We start from the raw sequence: 17,165 nt of genomic DNA, 5'->3' as shown, positions 1-17,165 counted from the left end.
ACAGGAAATTTTTCCATTTTTACTTTGACTGTAATCTAGTAATTTTAAACTGTGTTTACTTACAGTTAAAGTAAAAATAATACTGATGATGATAATACGCTAGAAAACATCAAAGTAGGCTGCATGTGAAGGAAATATTATCAATATATGTATAATATTTGATTCAACTCTTGTATTGGCTCGTATGACTCTGCCAATGTGTGCCTAATGAAGCGTCATAAGCATCATTTCTGCATTCTCTTTTTCTGTTAGCACGGAAAATATTTCACAGCATCAAATTAAGGTAGAGAGTAAATTCTTTTTGGAGCCCCAAACTGTCCCATTGGTTGTTGCTCTCGAGCACAAAGGTGGATTTTTATATAAACGAGCGGCTGCATTTCGTATTTATTCCCCCCTCCCCCGATGGGATAAATAAGGAGTTTATTTTCCCTCTTCAGTCTGTCTCTTGTCTGCCGCTTGTCTATAAATCTGGCCCGCCGACTGCACCCGGACCGCTCGTTGCCAACATGAACACGCTCGGCTCGGGGTCGATGCGACTGCACAGGGTCCATAAACTTACATAACACGGGCCTCAAAGGCACCTTGATGACTTTTCCGCTATCATTGTTCTGATTGTCATTTGCGCCTCCATCGGCCTTGCTGCTTGGTTTCTATTAATACGACGCCCATCTTTTCTTCTCCTCTTTCTCCTGACCTCTCTTCCTCCTCCTTCTCCGTCTCCTCCTCGGCCGGCCTGGCTCGTTGCGGCATGTCGTCGTGTTTAGCCTCCTCGTGTGTCATGCTATTTTTGCTTCTACATCTGGCCTTTGACAGAAACAACCTCCAGTGATCCCTGCGCGCTGTTTTTTTCTCTTGCAGCAGAGAAGCAAAAAGCTTCGCATCAGTTGACGGTGATACTGAAAGACTCGCATCCAATAGAAGTTATGTGTTTAATTAATCCATTTTTATTATTATTATTATTTTAGCCATCAAACATTGCATACAATTAAATGAAATAGCCCATATACTGTAATGTAACAAATGGACCCGCAGGGATTGAATTTACGCCCAATGCAAAATGTCACTACCTAGTTCCCTAAAAAAGTACTTCCTTCTGTCCAATCTAACAAGTTTAACCTAAAGTATTAACTTATGGCCTTTTGTGTGAGCAGACAATTAGAAACAAACAAACAAACAAACAAACAAACAAAACCCTAGAAAATCTAGAACATACATCCTTGATTTGGGGGATTTTTGTGACACCAGTGAACATAGAACACGGCAGTAAGCACACTGCACAGAGTAGATTGGGTGTCGCTGTACATTTACTTCATGACGATTTGAGGACGTTTCTTCTCGCGGTCATTGAATGTGTGTCATATTTAATGCTCACATTATGTCTTTTTGTTTTGGTTTTTTTTCTCCAAACAAACCGTTATCTTAGATTGGTTGTTAAATAGTGACATGCAGGTCAATAGCTTGTTTCAATCGACAATGTGATCAACATTGCTGGTGAAAGTTGTTATATTTCATAAACACTACATTTTGTATTACAGTACTGGCTGTTATTAAATTCAATTAAGGTACAGATTTCTCTGTAATGAAATAAAACACCTTTATTTATTCTTTGCAACTGCTGTAGATGGTTAGAGTACATATTGGCAGACATAGGTAATCCAAATTCCTACCGCAGAGTGGCTTTAGCCACAGGTGCTTCGACTCCATTGGCAGGTTAATGGAGTTCCGGGAGTTGTGGTGAGGAACAATTGGTCACTGAGGGAGATCAATTGACCATAAAAGGCTTTGATAGGCGATCAATGCTCACATACTTTTCCACAAAAATTGTCCGATCACGATCGGTGGCCGGCCAATCAATGTTTTTTTTAATTGGAGTTTTTAATTGGAATTTTGATGCTCTTTAGCACAGTGCCTTATCTCTGTTTTACTCATCTAATTTCATTGCCTTCTACATAAAAAAATATTTAATGCCTGAGAAGAGGGACATTTTTTAAAGTATTTCTGAAACGAAAAGAAGACTGATTTGCACAGTTCTCTAAATACGGTGCGTGCTTGCTTCAAGCTGTTTCTCACTCCCAGGTGATGTTGACTGTAAAACTGACCTATAATACAAGAGAATGAAACCTTGTACATTTGAACATTAAAATGTTCACCCAAGCCATTTCATAATGAAAGTCTGCTATTAGCTTAATGTTAACATATAATATCAAACACCATAGACGGACTAATGGAAATTAGAATTGATGTTAGATTAATAATAAACCTTAAAACAACCTTTAACGCACACGGAGCAGAATGAATACTCACATGCATATATTCCCTCTTTTACTGGGGTTTAGTTGGGGACCTTCTTATTACATAAGTACATTCCAGAATGTGTACTTGTTTTAATTATTTACAGGAGTTGAATCAGTATTTGTACTTTTGCCATATGTGCTAAGCATACGTTTGCCATTCTGCTGCGGCACTTTCGGTGAAAGAGGCATAAATATTGCCGCAATCTTGCTCGTAGCCCCCAAAGCCACCCATGTGTTGCGTGTGATGGCAAAGAAAGAGCTGGTGGCATCTATTGTCACTCTCTAAATCCTTTCCTTGTGTTTCTGACTCACTCCCTGACCCTGAAAGTCTCTGTCTTTGCCGGCTTCTCTCTTTCTGACGTACTCTGTTCTCCTCATGTTCGCTGTCCTCAGAACCCTCTCGCCCTCACTCTCTCCCCTCTCTCCCTCCTGGGGGTTCACAGCTTGGCTGCATTGACTCATCATGTATGCCGTGTGTAGTGTGCAGTGTGAGTCCATGTCTGCATGTGTGTGTGTGTGTGTGTGTGTGTGTGTGTGTGTGTGTGTGTGTGCGCACGTGTGTGTGTGTGCATGCGTGCACAGCCCCCGACAAAAAAAGAGTCAGACTGGCATTTCCAAGTATTTGCAAGAAATAACTAGAATAGAGCACACACAACTCTTCTCAGATGCGATGAGTTTTCGCTTCCTCCTTCGTGGAGGTAAGATGAAAGGAAGACACGTTTATTTATCTATCTAGCTATCTAGCTATCTAGCTATCTATCTATTTTTGAGGCCTAAGAGGGAACACTTTAATCCATTTTTCTATCACATCCAAGATGACTTTGGATGAGGGGTGGGGTACAGTATGGACTGGTCGCCAGTCAGTCACACGGCACATGTCAACTGACCATTCACATTCAGTCATAATTTTTGAATCTTTTTTTTTTTTTTAATAAGAAGTACAGTACTGACCTACATTTTCAAACTACTGTAAAACCTTGTGAATAATAGTATTTTTTTTTGGGGGGGGGGGGTTTACAGGGCTCTGAATAAGAAATGAAAAATTATTTTGATAATTACCAGTATTTAAGGGTTGAAAAAAAATCAGATTAAAGGGTGTTTCATACACAACGTAACTCAATATGCTTCACATTCTATCATTAAAAGTACAACATTTAAAAGCAGTTAGAAACTGAGTTAGAGATTTAAAAAAAAAGTATAGAAATAAAAATAAATGCTTACTAAAATTACTAAAAGAGCAGACAGTGCAAGAACAAGATTTTCAAAACATGATTTCAAGCGAAACCGGTTTTGTCTTGCTACCCTTTTCAAATCCTAAGAAATGAGTTTTGTCATGTCACTTATTAAACAACCTGTACAGCATTTTTGCAAAGTACTAATGAATTAGATAATTTTGATGTGATAGTTGCGGTCAATTCCTACTGACTCTACCATTTGCATTCTTGCCCGCTTGAGGAACAATTAAGCCTGAGTTGTACCAAAATATAATGCATCGGTTCTTCATGCGCAGAGTCCAGCGAGCACGAGGACAAGAGCACCGATGCATCCGGGGAGGTTGCCGTGGAAACCTGCAGCCAAGCGGCAGCCACGAGCGAGGCTCCCACCGAAGCAGAGGATGCACCCAAATCTCCGGACAAGTCCCCCAACAAAGTCCCGGATGTAGATGAGGAAGAGCTGGGCCCTCTGCCTGACAACTGGGAGATGGCATACACGGAGAAGGGGGAGGTCTACTTCATTGAGTAAGACAAAAACCATAAATGGTTTTATTTATTTTTACTCCTTGAGAGATGATTTTTACTGTCAAGGAACAGTGTTTTGCAACAGAGTCACAACTTCAGTGTGCATGAAATAATGGAGCATATGACACTCAAATGTTGAAATACAGCCAAAAAGAAATGAAAAGCAATACATTTTATAATTATTGAAACAAATGCATTATTTACGTATTTGTGATAACAATTATTGATGATGATTATTTTTATTATTATTATCAGGGCTGCACATAAAAATGAGAACCAGAGGTTGTTGTTTGGTGCTCATTTGTTTCGAGACCCACCGATTTTACGACACATCTAGGCAAGGTAGAGCCCACGGGCCACATCTCGAGTGAGTGATTTCTCTGACCATTCTAGTAATTGAAAGAAAATAGAGAAAAAAATCCTTCCAATGCCAAGTGTGGTCCTCAGGTTAGCACCAATCGTATTTGCTGTCAGCACACACTGAAAATAAGAGGAGGGGGGAAATATGTACACTGTCGACATTTTTTGTGAATGTTATGTGCAGATACAGTGTCATTTTATTGTGTGTGTTTATTATTGTCATATTTATTTTCAGTTTTTATGTCCTCCTTACAACAACATAATTCTACCAGGGCAACACAAGTAGCAGCTTGTTAAGATAATACAATTTACTGTTTTATAAAAACATAATAAATTCCTGTTGACCACATTTGAGTTTCATGGCCGACTCAGAAAATTAATGTCCCACCTCCGATTTGCAGAATGGGACGTTGTGATCAGCTAGGTTACATAGCACAGTTCTCAAGGGCAGACGTTATGTTAATTGGATGTTGAAATGCAAACACCCGATGAATGTAAACATTTTAAAATACCGGGAACAAAAATAGATGTGTGCCTGTGATTGTCTGTCAAGCAGTTCAGGGTGTACTCCGCATCCCTGTGACCCTCATGAGGAGAAGCGAATTAGAAAATGGATGGACAAAATGGATATACATGTTTTTCACAGGACAGTGACGATAGGGTGCATTTAGTATTTTTGTGTTATCGTACATTAGATCCTCTCCAGGCTTCAGCGGAGAGGATTGACGTAGAGATATGCGAGTTTGGGGAGTTTCTCCTAAAAGTTCATGAGCTGGAAATTGTAAAACCTTCTTGAAATCCACCACAGCGTTCCACCAGACTGCAAGGTAAGTGTAAAAAGCTTAATTCCCCAGCTGGGTGGAGGAGTCAGTGGAGTAGTAAAAAAATGATTCTAATAATAAAAAGATGCTGCAGGATAGAGTAGTCCAAGTGTCAACCCTCATGTCCGAGGAGCTTAGATTCTAGGTTGGAAAGTGAGTCTCACATGAGGAAATTGGTGAGGAAGAAGTAGAAATATTGAAAACCAGTCTAAGTCCGCCTCTGAGACAAAGTGGTGGAAAAAAAAAAAGAGCGGCTGAAGCTGTCAATCGTCTGGAGCATGAGGATGGGAAGATCCCTTGTCGTGACTGTTGTCGTGGCAACCAGGAGTTTGAACTGTGGATTGCCAGCATAAACAACAAAGGGAGATGCTTCTCTGAATAGACGCCTTCCCACCAAAATGGCGCCGTAGTTGGCAGCCGTCTTCAAGAGCGCTGCATTTTTTGTTTTTTTTTGTCGTTTGCTTTTGTCATATGACCCTGCGATTGACTGGCAACTGGTTCAGGGTGTCTGTCCCTCGCCTACTGTCCGAAGACAGCTGGGATAGGCTCCAACACGCCCCGCGACCCTTGTGAGGATAAAGTGGATCAGAAAATGGAAGGATGGATGGATGGATGTTTTTGTCATATGGTGTTTGTTGTCCTTCGTGTGGACCTGTTGTGTACAGCGTTTAGGCCATGACATTCATCAAAGGAGAAAAATCTGTGCTTGATGGGTGTGTTTCTTGGCCGCATGTGTGTCTCAGCACTGATTTTTATGGGGAGAATGTCTATTTGAATGTTCTCGCTTGTGTTTTTTGCGCCTAGTAAGTGTAAATGGGCTTAAACCATGTAGGGGGAGTAAAACTATGTAAGTGTGAGTACTTTTGGCACCTCGTGTCGCACTTAGTCGTGTTGGATTGTTCCCCCTCTGCTTTCTGTGTGGTTTGTTGTGTCAACTTCCCAACACTGCCAGACCTCTCTTTTGAATAATTGATGCACCTTAATGTTTGCTAATCAGGCTCGCTGACTTGGATCCAGGTCATTAATGTTACTTTAATCTAACGATCTTCTCCCGCTTGTCGTCTTCTTCATCTTTTTGTACAGTCACAACACCAAGACCACATCATGGCTGGATCCTCGATTGGCCAAGAAGGCGAAGCCTCCGGAAGAGTGCAAGGAAGATGGTGAGTGGCAAATGTGCAAGTTTACAATCCTTCCATTTCTGTATTTCTGTTTATCAGACTTGAGCTGCCGGTTGTTTTGTGGGAAGCGTTTCATCTCGCCGCTTCCGGAGGTTTTCATACCTGCTTCTCGATTTAGCGCCATGGCACAAAACTGCCGTGTTTATACGGGTGTGAGCCTCCCGGCCGTGCACTCCCACTCGCATGTGATTTGTTTCCTTTTGTAGTAACAATGTAAACTTGCTTTGGAAAGAGGTGTTTTCATGAGAGCAACACAACTGGCGTCTCACAGCAAGATGATTCAAGTGCATTTTGCCCGTGTCTTTTGTCAGGTTTTCTCCAGCTTCCTACAATGCAGTGGTATCTTGATGTACAAGTGCCTCAACTTACAAGTTTTCTGAGCTGTTCTTGCTTTTGTCGATTTCATTTTGTGAGCCAAAATGTTTGGGAAAAGCAATTTTCTGATCCGCCGTCGCTCGTGGGAAGCGGAATAAAATGGAGTCATTTTGGGTACTGAAATGCCATAGCATATGGGCAAGGAGAGCCGCAGTCATCAATGCACTTTCAAAATGAGACAAACAGCCAAAAACATAAATACAAAATGGGAATACTCCTAAGCAACTGCTGTAGGCCACAACTCATGCCCAGACGCTCATATGCAGACAAAGCCAACCTGGCTTTGTCTGCATACTCACTAGGCCGCACCCCTTAATTCATTACACAAATACTCAAGTACATACTCTAGTTGTACTTTAACTTGCCATGCATATTTTGGGAATGTTGAAGTAAACCGGAGTACCTGGCAAAAACCCACGCAGACACAGCGTCTAGAGGCAAACTCCACACAGGAAGGCCCGAGCACATAATCAAACCTCTGTACTGTGAGGCGGACATGCTAACCCGTCGACCATCATACACAAATACTTACAGTTTATACATGTACACCATATAATTTTTTTTTTTTTTTAATGTGGCCCTTGAGAACAGAAGTGGCCCACCCCTGGTTTCGAGGTTCCACTGAGACGCAGGCACAACTCGTGGCTGAGATTTTGGGGCAAGTGAAAGAATTGTGTAAAGAAAAAGATACACCCTATTGTCAATTGATAGTAGCAGAGTAAGAGGAGAAAAACTTACATCACCATTGCTGTCAGAGGTTGTGAAGTGAATCTCCACAGACTTAATCAATTCCTTCTTCGCGTTGGAATCAACGCCCTCCTCACTGATCACCCGCCATCTATTCTCCTCCTCCTCCCCCTTGCGTGTTCATTTTCTGTCATTCCCTCATCCCTGCCCGGTAAAGAGCCAAAGTGTGCCCAGAATTCCAAGTATGGTGCTGGGCTCTGCACAAACACAATCTAACTTCCGCTTGACACACAGCACATACTGTTGTCACTGCCGACGTCCTTCATCTATCACCTCAACTGAGGCAAATGATTACTTTTCAGCTGCTGAAATCAAATTGCGGAACGTTCCCTAGGTTCTCTTGTTTAGAGCCAATGATCACTAAATTCTTTGCGTCTCTCTGTCTCTCTCTCTCTCTCTTAATGGATTTTCAAAACAACACATGCCTTGTCTTTCACTGACATGGCGGTGTGGCTTGCCGCTTTTTCATTTGCCTCTGTCAGTCAGCGGACCTTGCAGGGTAGAAGGAGGAAAAAAAAAAATCTAACATACCTCAGGGGTTTCCCCATCTGTAATCTAACATAAGCGAGGTAAATTAGACTATGTTTAAAGGATTAACCGCTCCATTTCCCAATGACTGCCGCTTCATCAGTCCAAGGAAATCAATGGTGACACCCAACCTTGTACAACCCACAGGAGAAGACAGATTATTGACACTAACCAGTGGTCGGCCATGTGCTTGGTAATTTAGCCTTCAGTGGGAACTAAACTGACTGAATCTACCTCAATACCACCACTATCAGGTCAAAATTGTAGACCACCGGGGGGCCCCCGGTAAGTCTTCATATGCAATGCTTCAGATGCTGTGGTGCCCAGAGTCACCAGTGACCCGATTTAGGAGTTTTTCAAACGCTGAGTCGTAATTCATTTTGTTTGCTTGCTTTGACTTGAGAGTGCATTTTTGAGAGATACAAAACAAAGAGATCTACAGAAAACACAAGCCAAAAGTCACAACAACAACAACAAGAACAACAACAACAGAACTTAACGTTTAGCTCACTAGCTTAATGCTAACACATGACGAGTAATGCATATATAAACCTTGTAATGCATATATAAACCTTGAATACTCTATTTGAACACAAACACTGCAGCAACACATTTAGACATTCAATATAACAGTGCTGTCAGTGATATATTCTTTATCTTCTGCAAGGACCTAGAATGAGTTCAGATAGCAGAGACTGTATAGATGTCCATGTAAATTTTATCCATCTGTCTTATACTGTTACACTGTCTTGAAATGCAGGCTGTAAGTGTTGTTTGTAAAGAAGGCCCACCACAGATTGGAACCATCAATCTATTCCTCGCCGACCAAACATGCAAAGTCTGCTGGGTAGTCCTGTAGTCTGGCTCTGTGCAGTATCTGGGGAAAGGAGCGCCGTAACTGCCAAAAAAACAAAAACAAACATTTATGAAGCTCCTGGATGAGAGAGCACATCCTCTGGAGCGAGTGCCTTCCAGCAGTGGAAGCCAGGAAACATTATTTTTATCAGGGAAAACAGCCGCTTGGACGGAGGAGGCATGCATGGCAGCAATAACCCGGCACCCTGCTCGCGCTCGTTCACATATTGTTCTCCCTTTCCACGATGGCTCTCTTTTTACAGCACTTTGTGCAGCAGTACATTTCAGCACACGTTTAGCAGCAATGATGCATACGGTCATTAAAAATGCATGTATTGCTCGACGCTACAGCTTATTTTCATCACATGTTAAACCAAGCCATAATTAAACTTTTACAAGGAAACTCTCGATTAAACACAGCATGTAATATACACGACAACAGTAATTTTATTGGTAAATGCAGTGTCTTGAGATACATCAGACCCAACTAAGTATTTGGTGATACCAGCCGTCGTTCGGCCATTTTTTGACTGACCGGCAAGCAAAATTAGAAATAGTTTTTCTGTCAATCAGTGCCAGTCAAACTTTATTTATTTCTTGCACTTTCCATACAAAAAAAAAAAATGCAACTCAAAGTGCCTGTACATGAGTTAAAATCAGGTGATTCTCGGATCAGAGGATTAGGGGTGCTACAAATAGCCGGTCTTGACGCAGCTCTGCTTACCGTTTGGCTTTGATATGATACAGTAGCAGTAGTGTTGCACATCGGGGGACTGGCAGCCACACACTTGAAAGTGGCTCTTGATTCTGTCATCTTATCTGATTATTTTATGGATGGAGGAAAAACTAGTATGGGAGTGATTATTATATCCATTTGCTCCACTGTTATGTAACAGGGGCAGAAGTGCAGATGTATTCACTTCTCATCAGACACATTTTCAGAAATAGGCAATTAGAAAAACTTTACTTCGGTGTTTAATTTTACACCTAAGTAACTGTTTGTATTCAAGCAATTAAAAAGGCAATTTTCTGTCCTTCTTAATGTTTTCGTCTGGTTTTGAATAATTAACCCGCGTGCGAATAACTGTGGTGTTGGCGCACTTACATTTTAAAAACCGTGCGACATCCCTACTGTGTACCGAGTGACGATGTGAAGTCCATCTTGTCCTTGTTTTGGCTCACATTATTGCGCATGAAGTATGGGCCACTAAAATATGGATGTAGACAAGGAGAGTGAATAAAACAATGCATGAACAGCTTGACAATGCGCTTTGCAAGCTACCCGTTTGCCTGGAAGGCCCCACCAGTGGCAAAGTAAAAAAAAAAAAAATCACTCTTGGAAGTCGTGCTTTTGTATCTTCTTTCGCTGCTCCCTTTATGTCATGGATTTGTTTTTGTTGCAGTCTTTTTTTCGCATTGTCACACTGTAACCTTATTCCCGATTCCCTCTTCTGAGGCCTCCCAAGCTGCGTTCAGGGTGATTTGAGGAGACGATTGTTTGTGTCAAGGCGAGCAAAAGTGTAACCAACGCGCGTGTTGTGCGCCTGCCACACGCACATTTTTATTTATATATCTTCTATATATGTGTATGATGTGGCAGACTGTTGGGAGTTCAAAGGCTCGTCAGGGTTCTCTTTCTGATAGGTGACACGGGCTCACATCGCCTCTCAGCATTTCAAACGACAGCACGCTTGTTGCTGCGCCTTCTGCCTTTGATAAAGCCTCCAATCCCTGCACCGCCGTCAATATAACCTCACGTCCCGGATTAGCGACGTGGAGCTTCGCCGAGGCCACCACATCAGCGCCTGTCGGTGACTGAGACAGGGGGAGGAGAGGAAGAAAAGTGCCAACTGATAAGCTAAAGTTGGAAGTGCTGCAAGAAGGCCTTAGCACCAACACTATGTTGGGACAGTAGTCCTCAGCAATATATCAGTTTTTAATTTTGGCGCAGTTGCTATTCAAAGCCAAAAGAAAAGAGCAGTGTTAACACAGATTATTTTAGCATCATTTTTTTTTTCAATACATCAGTATTCCTTTTCTTTAGTAGAGCGACAGAACTCAAAGACAAAAGGAAGAATGGATGGATTAAAAAAAAGACGAGTGAATGATGCAACTCAGAGGTAATATTATAACATTGTTAAGTCATTTATTAACGGATAGAAGCACTGCTTCTGGACTTTTTAGCCATGAGATTACATGTTAGATGACATACTGTGGCCAAGTAATTTGCAGATCACTTGGGGCACAACTATCAGCCATCGGCATAAGTGTAAGTTGAGAGGTTCGTAGTTTTTCAGTGGATAGCTCTACTTTAAAAATGGGCAAAAGGAGAGATGGAATCCTTTGAAGGCAGTTTTTATTTTCTCCACCTCCGAACGAACGAACAAGAACACACCTCCTTCCCGGAAAAAACACCAAACCCTTCCTGGTTTCCTTAACCAATCAGATAATATCAATATAAAATTGTTTCAGCAATTATTAAACAGAATATAACCTCGGTAACTGTAACACAAAAGAACATAATGCTCAAATATAAAATGAAAATAATTAATAATTTAACATAAGCTTACATAAGTATCAGTTCATAATATGACACACCGCAGGGGTTGAAAGTACCAACTGATGTTCTCTGGGGAACATTGCCTTTGAAGCATTGCAATTATTTTTTTTCACAGATTTGTTTGCAGACTTGAGTCTCTGCCCTGTTTTCATCCCAAAACAGTCTCAAGTATCTTGTGCTGATGGAAAATGATTACAGTCACACCATTGCCAAAATATTTTTGCACATTGACGCCCCTACAATGACTCCATCATATTTTGGCCCTGCTTTGATGTGAAACATCATGAGGACAACAACAATATCTACCAGTACGTGTTGTGCCTTAAAATAATGGCTTCAAAATCATGGTGATGGTTTTGTAACAAGGGGAACAGGATCGCTGCTGTGCATTGGCCACCTCAGATCCCCTACTGGAATTGGAGGAACAGCCAGGACACTATTCTGACACATAATGTGCTCTACTGCCGTTTCCCAACTTTTATTGAGCCAAGGCAATTTTACCACCAAACAAGAATGTCACAATGTATATACAGTGGTACCTTGATTTAAGAGTAACTTGTTCTGGCGAAGCTTATAACTCAATGTATTGGCGAAGCCAGTCAACTGAGTAGTTCACCGAGAACATCTGGGCAAGAGTTGTAGTTGTGATCCTTCCTCATGATAATGAGCCACTGCCCCTCAACTTTTGTTACCATGATGACTAGAGATAGAGCGAGGGGATTGTGACAAGGCAAGTGGCAACGATTAGCCCTACTAGATAAATTAATGGATGGATAGATGGATATTTGGGATCGATAGATACACGGACACATTCATCAAGAAAAATATAAATAAATGAATAAATAGGAAATACAGTATAGATATATAGATACAATAGAGATGACGAATGATAGCTGGATGATGGATAAATAGATACAAAATGGAGTCAAATATTAACATAATTTTTACATTTCTGAAAAAAATTTATTCAGAGTTGTTGTTTTTTTTACAGTCAGTTGTTAATTGTTTTCAAGCTGAGCAATCCGGCAGTTTAGTAATGAGAAAATTTGTGAGCTACTTCAAGCTAACTAGCTTTCGAACCAGCACACTATCTTGCTGGGTTTCTGGAAGGATCTTAAACTAGATGCTAGTTAGCTAAATGTTAGCATATTCATTGTGCTTTGTGAGCCATTTTCTTTGATTAGTTTGTGGGCATTATCGATATATTGTTTTTTACTTGCATTCTTTCAGTTTGATAAATTAGATCTTGCTGAGATGCTAGTAGATGGTTGGGTAAGAAAAATAACATTGACATGGAGAAAATGACTTGCATTTTGCTGTTTTCTGACTGTACCTTTAGCTAGCTAGCTAGATATGGATGGATGGAGAAGACACTTTGCAAGAGGGAAGATAAGATAAGAAAACCTTTTTTAGTCTCACAATGGAGAAATTCCACTTTACAGTAGCAAAGCTATGAAAGGAAGACGTAGAAGAACAAAATATAGGAGCTGCTGTAAAGGCAGCCACTCTCGCGGCGCCATCTTGAAGTCAAAATAACAAAATAATACAACACAACACATAAGACACAGACAGTCGTGCAATCTTAACCACTTTTCTGCATCCTCTTTGTTGTATGAAGCAGTTATAGATGAAAGCAGAATAAGGAATCACAATTGCACACTTAATTCAAGAGAGACGCAAATGCGCCGCGTTAGCAACACACCCGAAGACACACTGGTAGATCTGATGAGTTAGTGTTTTTTGTTTGTTTGTTTTTTTTTTTTTTTTACATGTCCACCAGCAGTGCAAACACAGACTCGTAGGCGCACACTCAGTCACATTGTGTATTTCAGCAACAGGAAATTTAGACAAGACCGAGCTCTCAGCTTGGAGACTGGGGGTTGCCATAGAAACAGTCTCCTGCTCACATTTGGGGGAGGAGGGCAAGTGGCAAATAGGACGACGTTTAAAGGTGGCTAGTGGACACGGTGGGCGGGAATTTAAGGCGGGTCGGAATCGGAACGTGTCTGACTCCTGCGCCTGCGGGAGGAGGAAGGAAGGTTGTGTGAGGTGACAGCCATGCACACACAGTGACTGAGCACGCACACACACACACACACACACACACACACACACACACACACACACACACACACACACACGCGCAGACAGACAGAGGAATAAAATCATATCACAAATCTGTCTGTAATTACATTACAGCATGAGGGGATGAACGCATAGTAATTGTAAAAATAATAAGGCTGGGGAATTGGGAATGTGTGTGTGTGTGTGTGTGTGTGTGTGTGTGTGTGTGTGTGTGTGTGTGTGTGTGCGTGTGCGTGTGCGTGTGTGTGTGCAAGTCCGTCTGTCTATCCAAGCCCTGTGTACGTATGTGTCTCTGTCTGTGTGAATGTGTAATGTTTGTGTTGTATGTGAGTGTGTGTGCTCAGTCACTATGTGTGCATGGCTGTCACCTAATAATAATAATAATAATAATAATAATATGTCTGAAATAACTTTTTAACTGTCATTCTTGTGAAAATCGGCTAACCGTTGTTAATATTAAGACCAAAAAAAAAACTGTTTTTGATGAAAATTTAAAATAACCAAAGGAAAAAGCAAAACAGATGCAGAGTTAATCCTCACAGCATTCAAGTTCAATGGTGTTGGACTTTAGATCCTCTATCATTTCAAGCCTGGTGTATAAAGAAGTAAAGTTCCCAAGTACGGCTTTAATAGCAGGAGTTTGACTTGCCTGCATAATTTACATGCTCAATTATTTACAAGTTGAGCCTTGAAATTTAGCAAGTAGTTGGAATATGAAATGTTTTAATCATAAATTCAGACATTATGTCATCGAGTAATGCATGATGTCGAACAATAGTTTACTTTCTGCTTGACCATTACGCATCTATGTTGGTTCAAGAGGGGCTTCATCTCGATGCTTCATGTGCACCTGAACCCACCTGCTGGCCAGGTTTATAATCCCAGACACAAGGCTCGAACCCACTCGACCACCGATTTTGGAGCAACTAAATGCTGGGATAGAAGCCCGGGCCGCTAGTTCAGAGGATTGAAGTTGCTCTACACTCCAAGCTATACACGTTAAAAGCGCTCCCCAAACTCTTGTGCAGAAACTAGAAAAAATTTGATTTAAACTCTGACATGACCGTCAGGTTATCAAAAGAATACACTTTGAATGGAGCCACTTGCCAAAGGGTTTACATTGTTGTTAAAGCTTGCTGCAAAATCTGAAGCGTCATCAATTTGGGCTCCAATACTAAATGAAGGGCACGCTTTGTTACTCCATGCACGCTTCGAAGCTTTGGCACATCTCATTATATCTGTATTTTCTATAATTACAACGTGATAATGGTAGGGTGAAGAAGTGGATTAAGTTGCGTAAATGCATACATTTTTTTGCACTCACTCAAGCTCATGTAATTTTTCGCCCATAGACACATGGGATGCACATCACTCCAATTTGAGATGATTCATGAGTATCTCGGTTAGGGATGGGTACCATTCACATTTGAACCGATTCAGGTCCAGTTCCCAGTACCTGGGAATCGATACTAATTTTCGATATGCTTGTGTATCTATTTGTGGTAGTAACAGTTACTTTCTGTTACTCTAAAGTCTCAAAGGTTTTCAATTTAAGATATATTTTTCAATATAAAATCTGTGACTAATAAGAAAACAACATAATCAGTTTAAAACAAATGAATCATAGAGGATGGAGTAAAATCAAATAAAGGTATAACATTTTCCAAGTAATAAAGTATAATTAATATAAATAATAAATTTGTGCTACAAAGTACAAAATGCTTTGTAAAGTTCTTTGAAATGAACAGCACAAGGAACAAAGTTAAAAAAGTATTTATTAATGACAAAGATACATTATTCTATTAGTGTTTATCTTTGTTCCTAATGCAGATGTTTAACAATCACACACACAAAAAAAAAAAAAAAATACATGAACGAAAATAGAGAAACAATCGGGATCAAATGAGTCATTTGAATGTACCCGACGTGGAATGAAATGCTCGCTACATTTGGCCACAAGCTTTCGCAACTGTAGTATGATTAATTATTGTTCTAAAACACAACGTATATACTGCATATTGTAACAATGGCGAAGTCGCACACTTTCCAGCATGATATCATTCAGTGGGGGAAGTTGGACTTCTCTGTGCTGGTGGCCCATCTCCACACACTCAGTCAAAGAAAGCATGCTGAGAAGTGCACGGATTTAGCATTGTTACAATATACTATATTTGTGTGGAATGGCGGCAGGCGGCTGCACATTCGGTCAGGTTGGTGTCCGCGTCAAATCCCAGAATTTATTTTTAACGTGTGAATGCTTGCGTGACTGAGTAACGTCATTCTGCTGCCGTTATAGATCTGCTTATCCTCACAATGGTCACAGGCGTGCTGAAGCCAATTCTAGCTGATTTTGGACAGTAGGCAGGGTTCGCCCTTGAATTGGTTATCAGCCAATTGCAGTGCACACACAGACAAAACAACAATCCATACTCAAAATCACACTAAAGCACCACATCTGGTAAAAAGGCCAGGTTATTTTCCATTGTGCAGTTTCAGCACCCTCTGGTGGTTCGTTCATTCGTGCAGTTTAATTTGAATTAGGCACGTTTTGGCCACCGTGGTTTTAGAGCCACGCTAATCGCCATATGAAGGGGAATGTTTGAGTTCCTCCACAAATTGACTCGATTTACAATATGTGCGTGTATTGGCAAGTGCCTCAATATTAAGTGTTATTAGTATTATCAGACGAACACAGCAGTGTGAACGGCATATACACTGTGATAGTTTACGCCATGAAGGTAATAGGACAGTGTTATGTCCAAGGACCGGCAACCCGAGGCCAAGGCCAAGGCCAAGGACTTACCTCCGAGGCCAAGGCCAAGGCCAAGGACTTGAAAAATTTTCCGAGGCCAAGGCCAAGGACCAAGGACTTGCTTCCGAGGCCAAGGCCAAGGACCAAGGACTGATTTTGAAACTGAGGGCCAAGGATCAAGGACTGATTTTGAAATTGAGGCCTAGCCGAGGACATGTATAAAACAATGCTATCATACCACTTGGCAGGTCCTCATGATTAACACCCCTCCATCATAACCCTTTGCACTCCCTAACGCTTGAATGAAGTGATTTTATTCAAAGAGTAGAACAGTCAGGGTACGTGTTATTTATACTGAGAAAAAGAAATAAAATCACATGATATACATTTATGAATTAATGTTTTAGTGCAGTAGTTTCTTAATATGAAGTAAATCAACACAACAGGCATGACATGGCACGGAACACAAGTTGAGAAATGACTTTGCATAGAAGTCAATCACTGACTGCAGAAAAAGCGGTAATCTCTCAGTGATAATTTTACAGTTTACTTGCAGCGAGTCCCAGAGACTCACTGATCAGAAAAGTATGAGTCCCATTATGCATTGAGAGAGTCCCAAATTTCGAATTCCGAAATGGTCTACTTATTCAATTGCATATGATATTACCACAAACAACATATACGTACAATTATAAACAAATGCTGCAAAAATTTAAATAATTCAGGACCAGGCCTGAGGATTTCAGAAATTCATGGTAACCGTTTTTCGGTTCCGTCGGATTACCCAATGGGAAACCACGATAACTAATGTTGGGTTCCGTAAACGTTCATCATGGGAACCCATTTTTCTATTTTGACTGATATTGAT

The 17,165-nt window shown here is 40.9% G+C and overlaps 1 protein-coding gene across 6 annotated transcripts in view; it reads left to right on the top strand.

Moving 5' to 3' along the window:
• Positions 1-17,165, top strand: part of magi2b (membrane associated guanylate kinase, WW and PDZ domain containing 2b) — a 122,936-nt gene that overhangs the window by 60,766 nt on the left and 45,005 nt on the right. For all 6 annotated transcript variants that reach the window (XM_019888260.1, XM_019888257.1, XM_019888256.1 and 3 more), the window contains exons 5-6: positions 3,805-4,033; positions 6,298-6,377. In XM_019888260.1, the coding sequence (XP_019743819.1) occupies positions 3,805-4,033; positions 6,298-6,377 (309 nt within the window). The remainder of the gene's footprint in view (positions 1-3,804; positions 4,034-6,297; positions 6,378-17,165) is intronic.

This window comes from Hippocampus comes, unplaced genomic scaffold (assembly GCF_001891065.2).
Source record: "Hippocampus comes isolate QL1 unplaced genomic scaffold, H_comes_QL1_v1.1 scaffold112, whole genome shotgun sequence".
Classification (NCBI taxonomy): Eukaryota; Metazoa; Chordata; class Actinopteri; order Syngnathiformes; family Syngnathidae; genus Hippocampus; species Hippocampus comes.
Note: the sequence above shows the minus strand (reverse complement) of the source record. Positions and strands in the feature narration are given on the sequence as shown.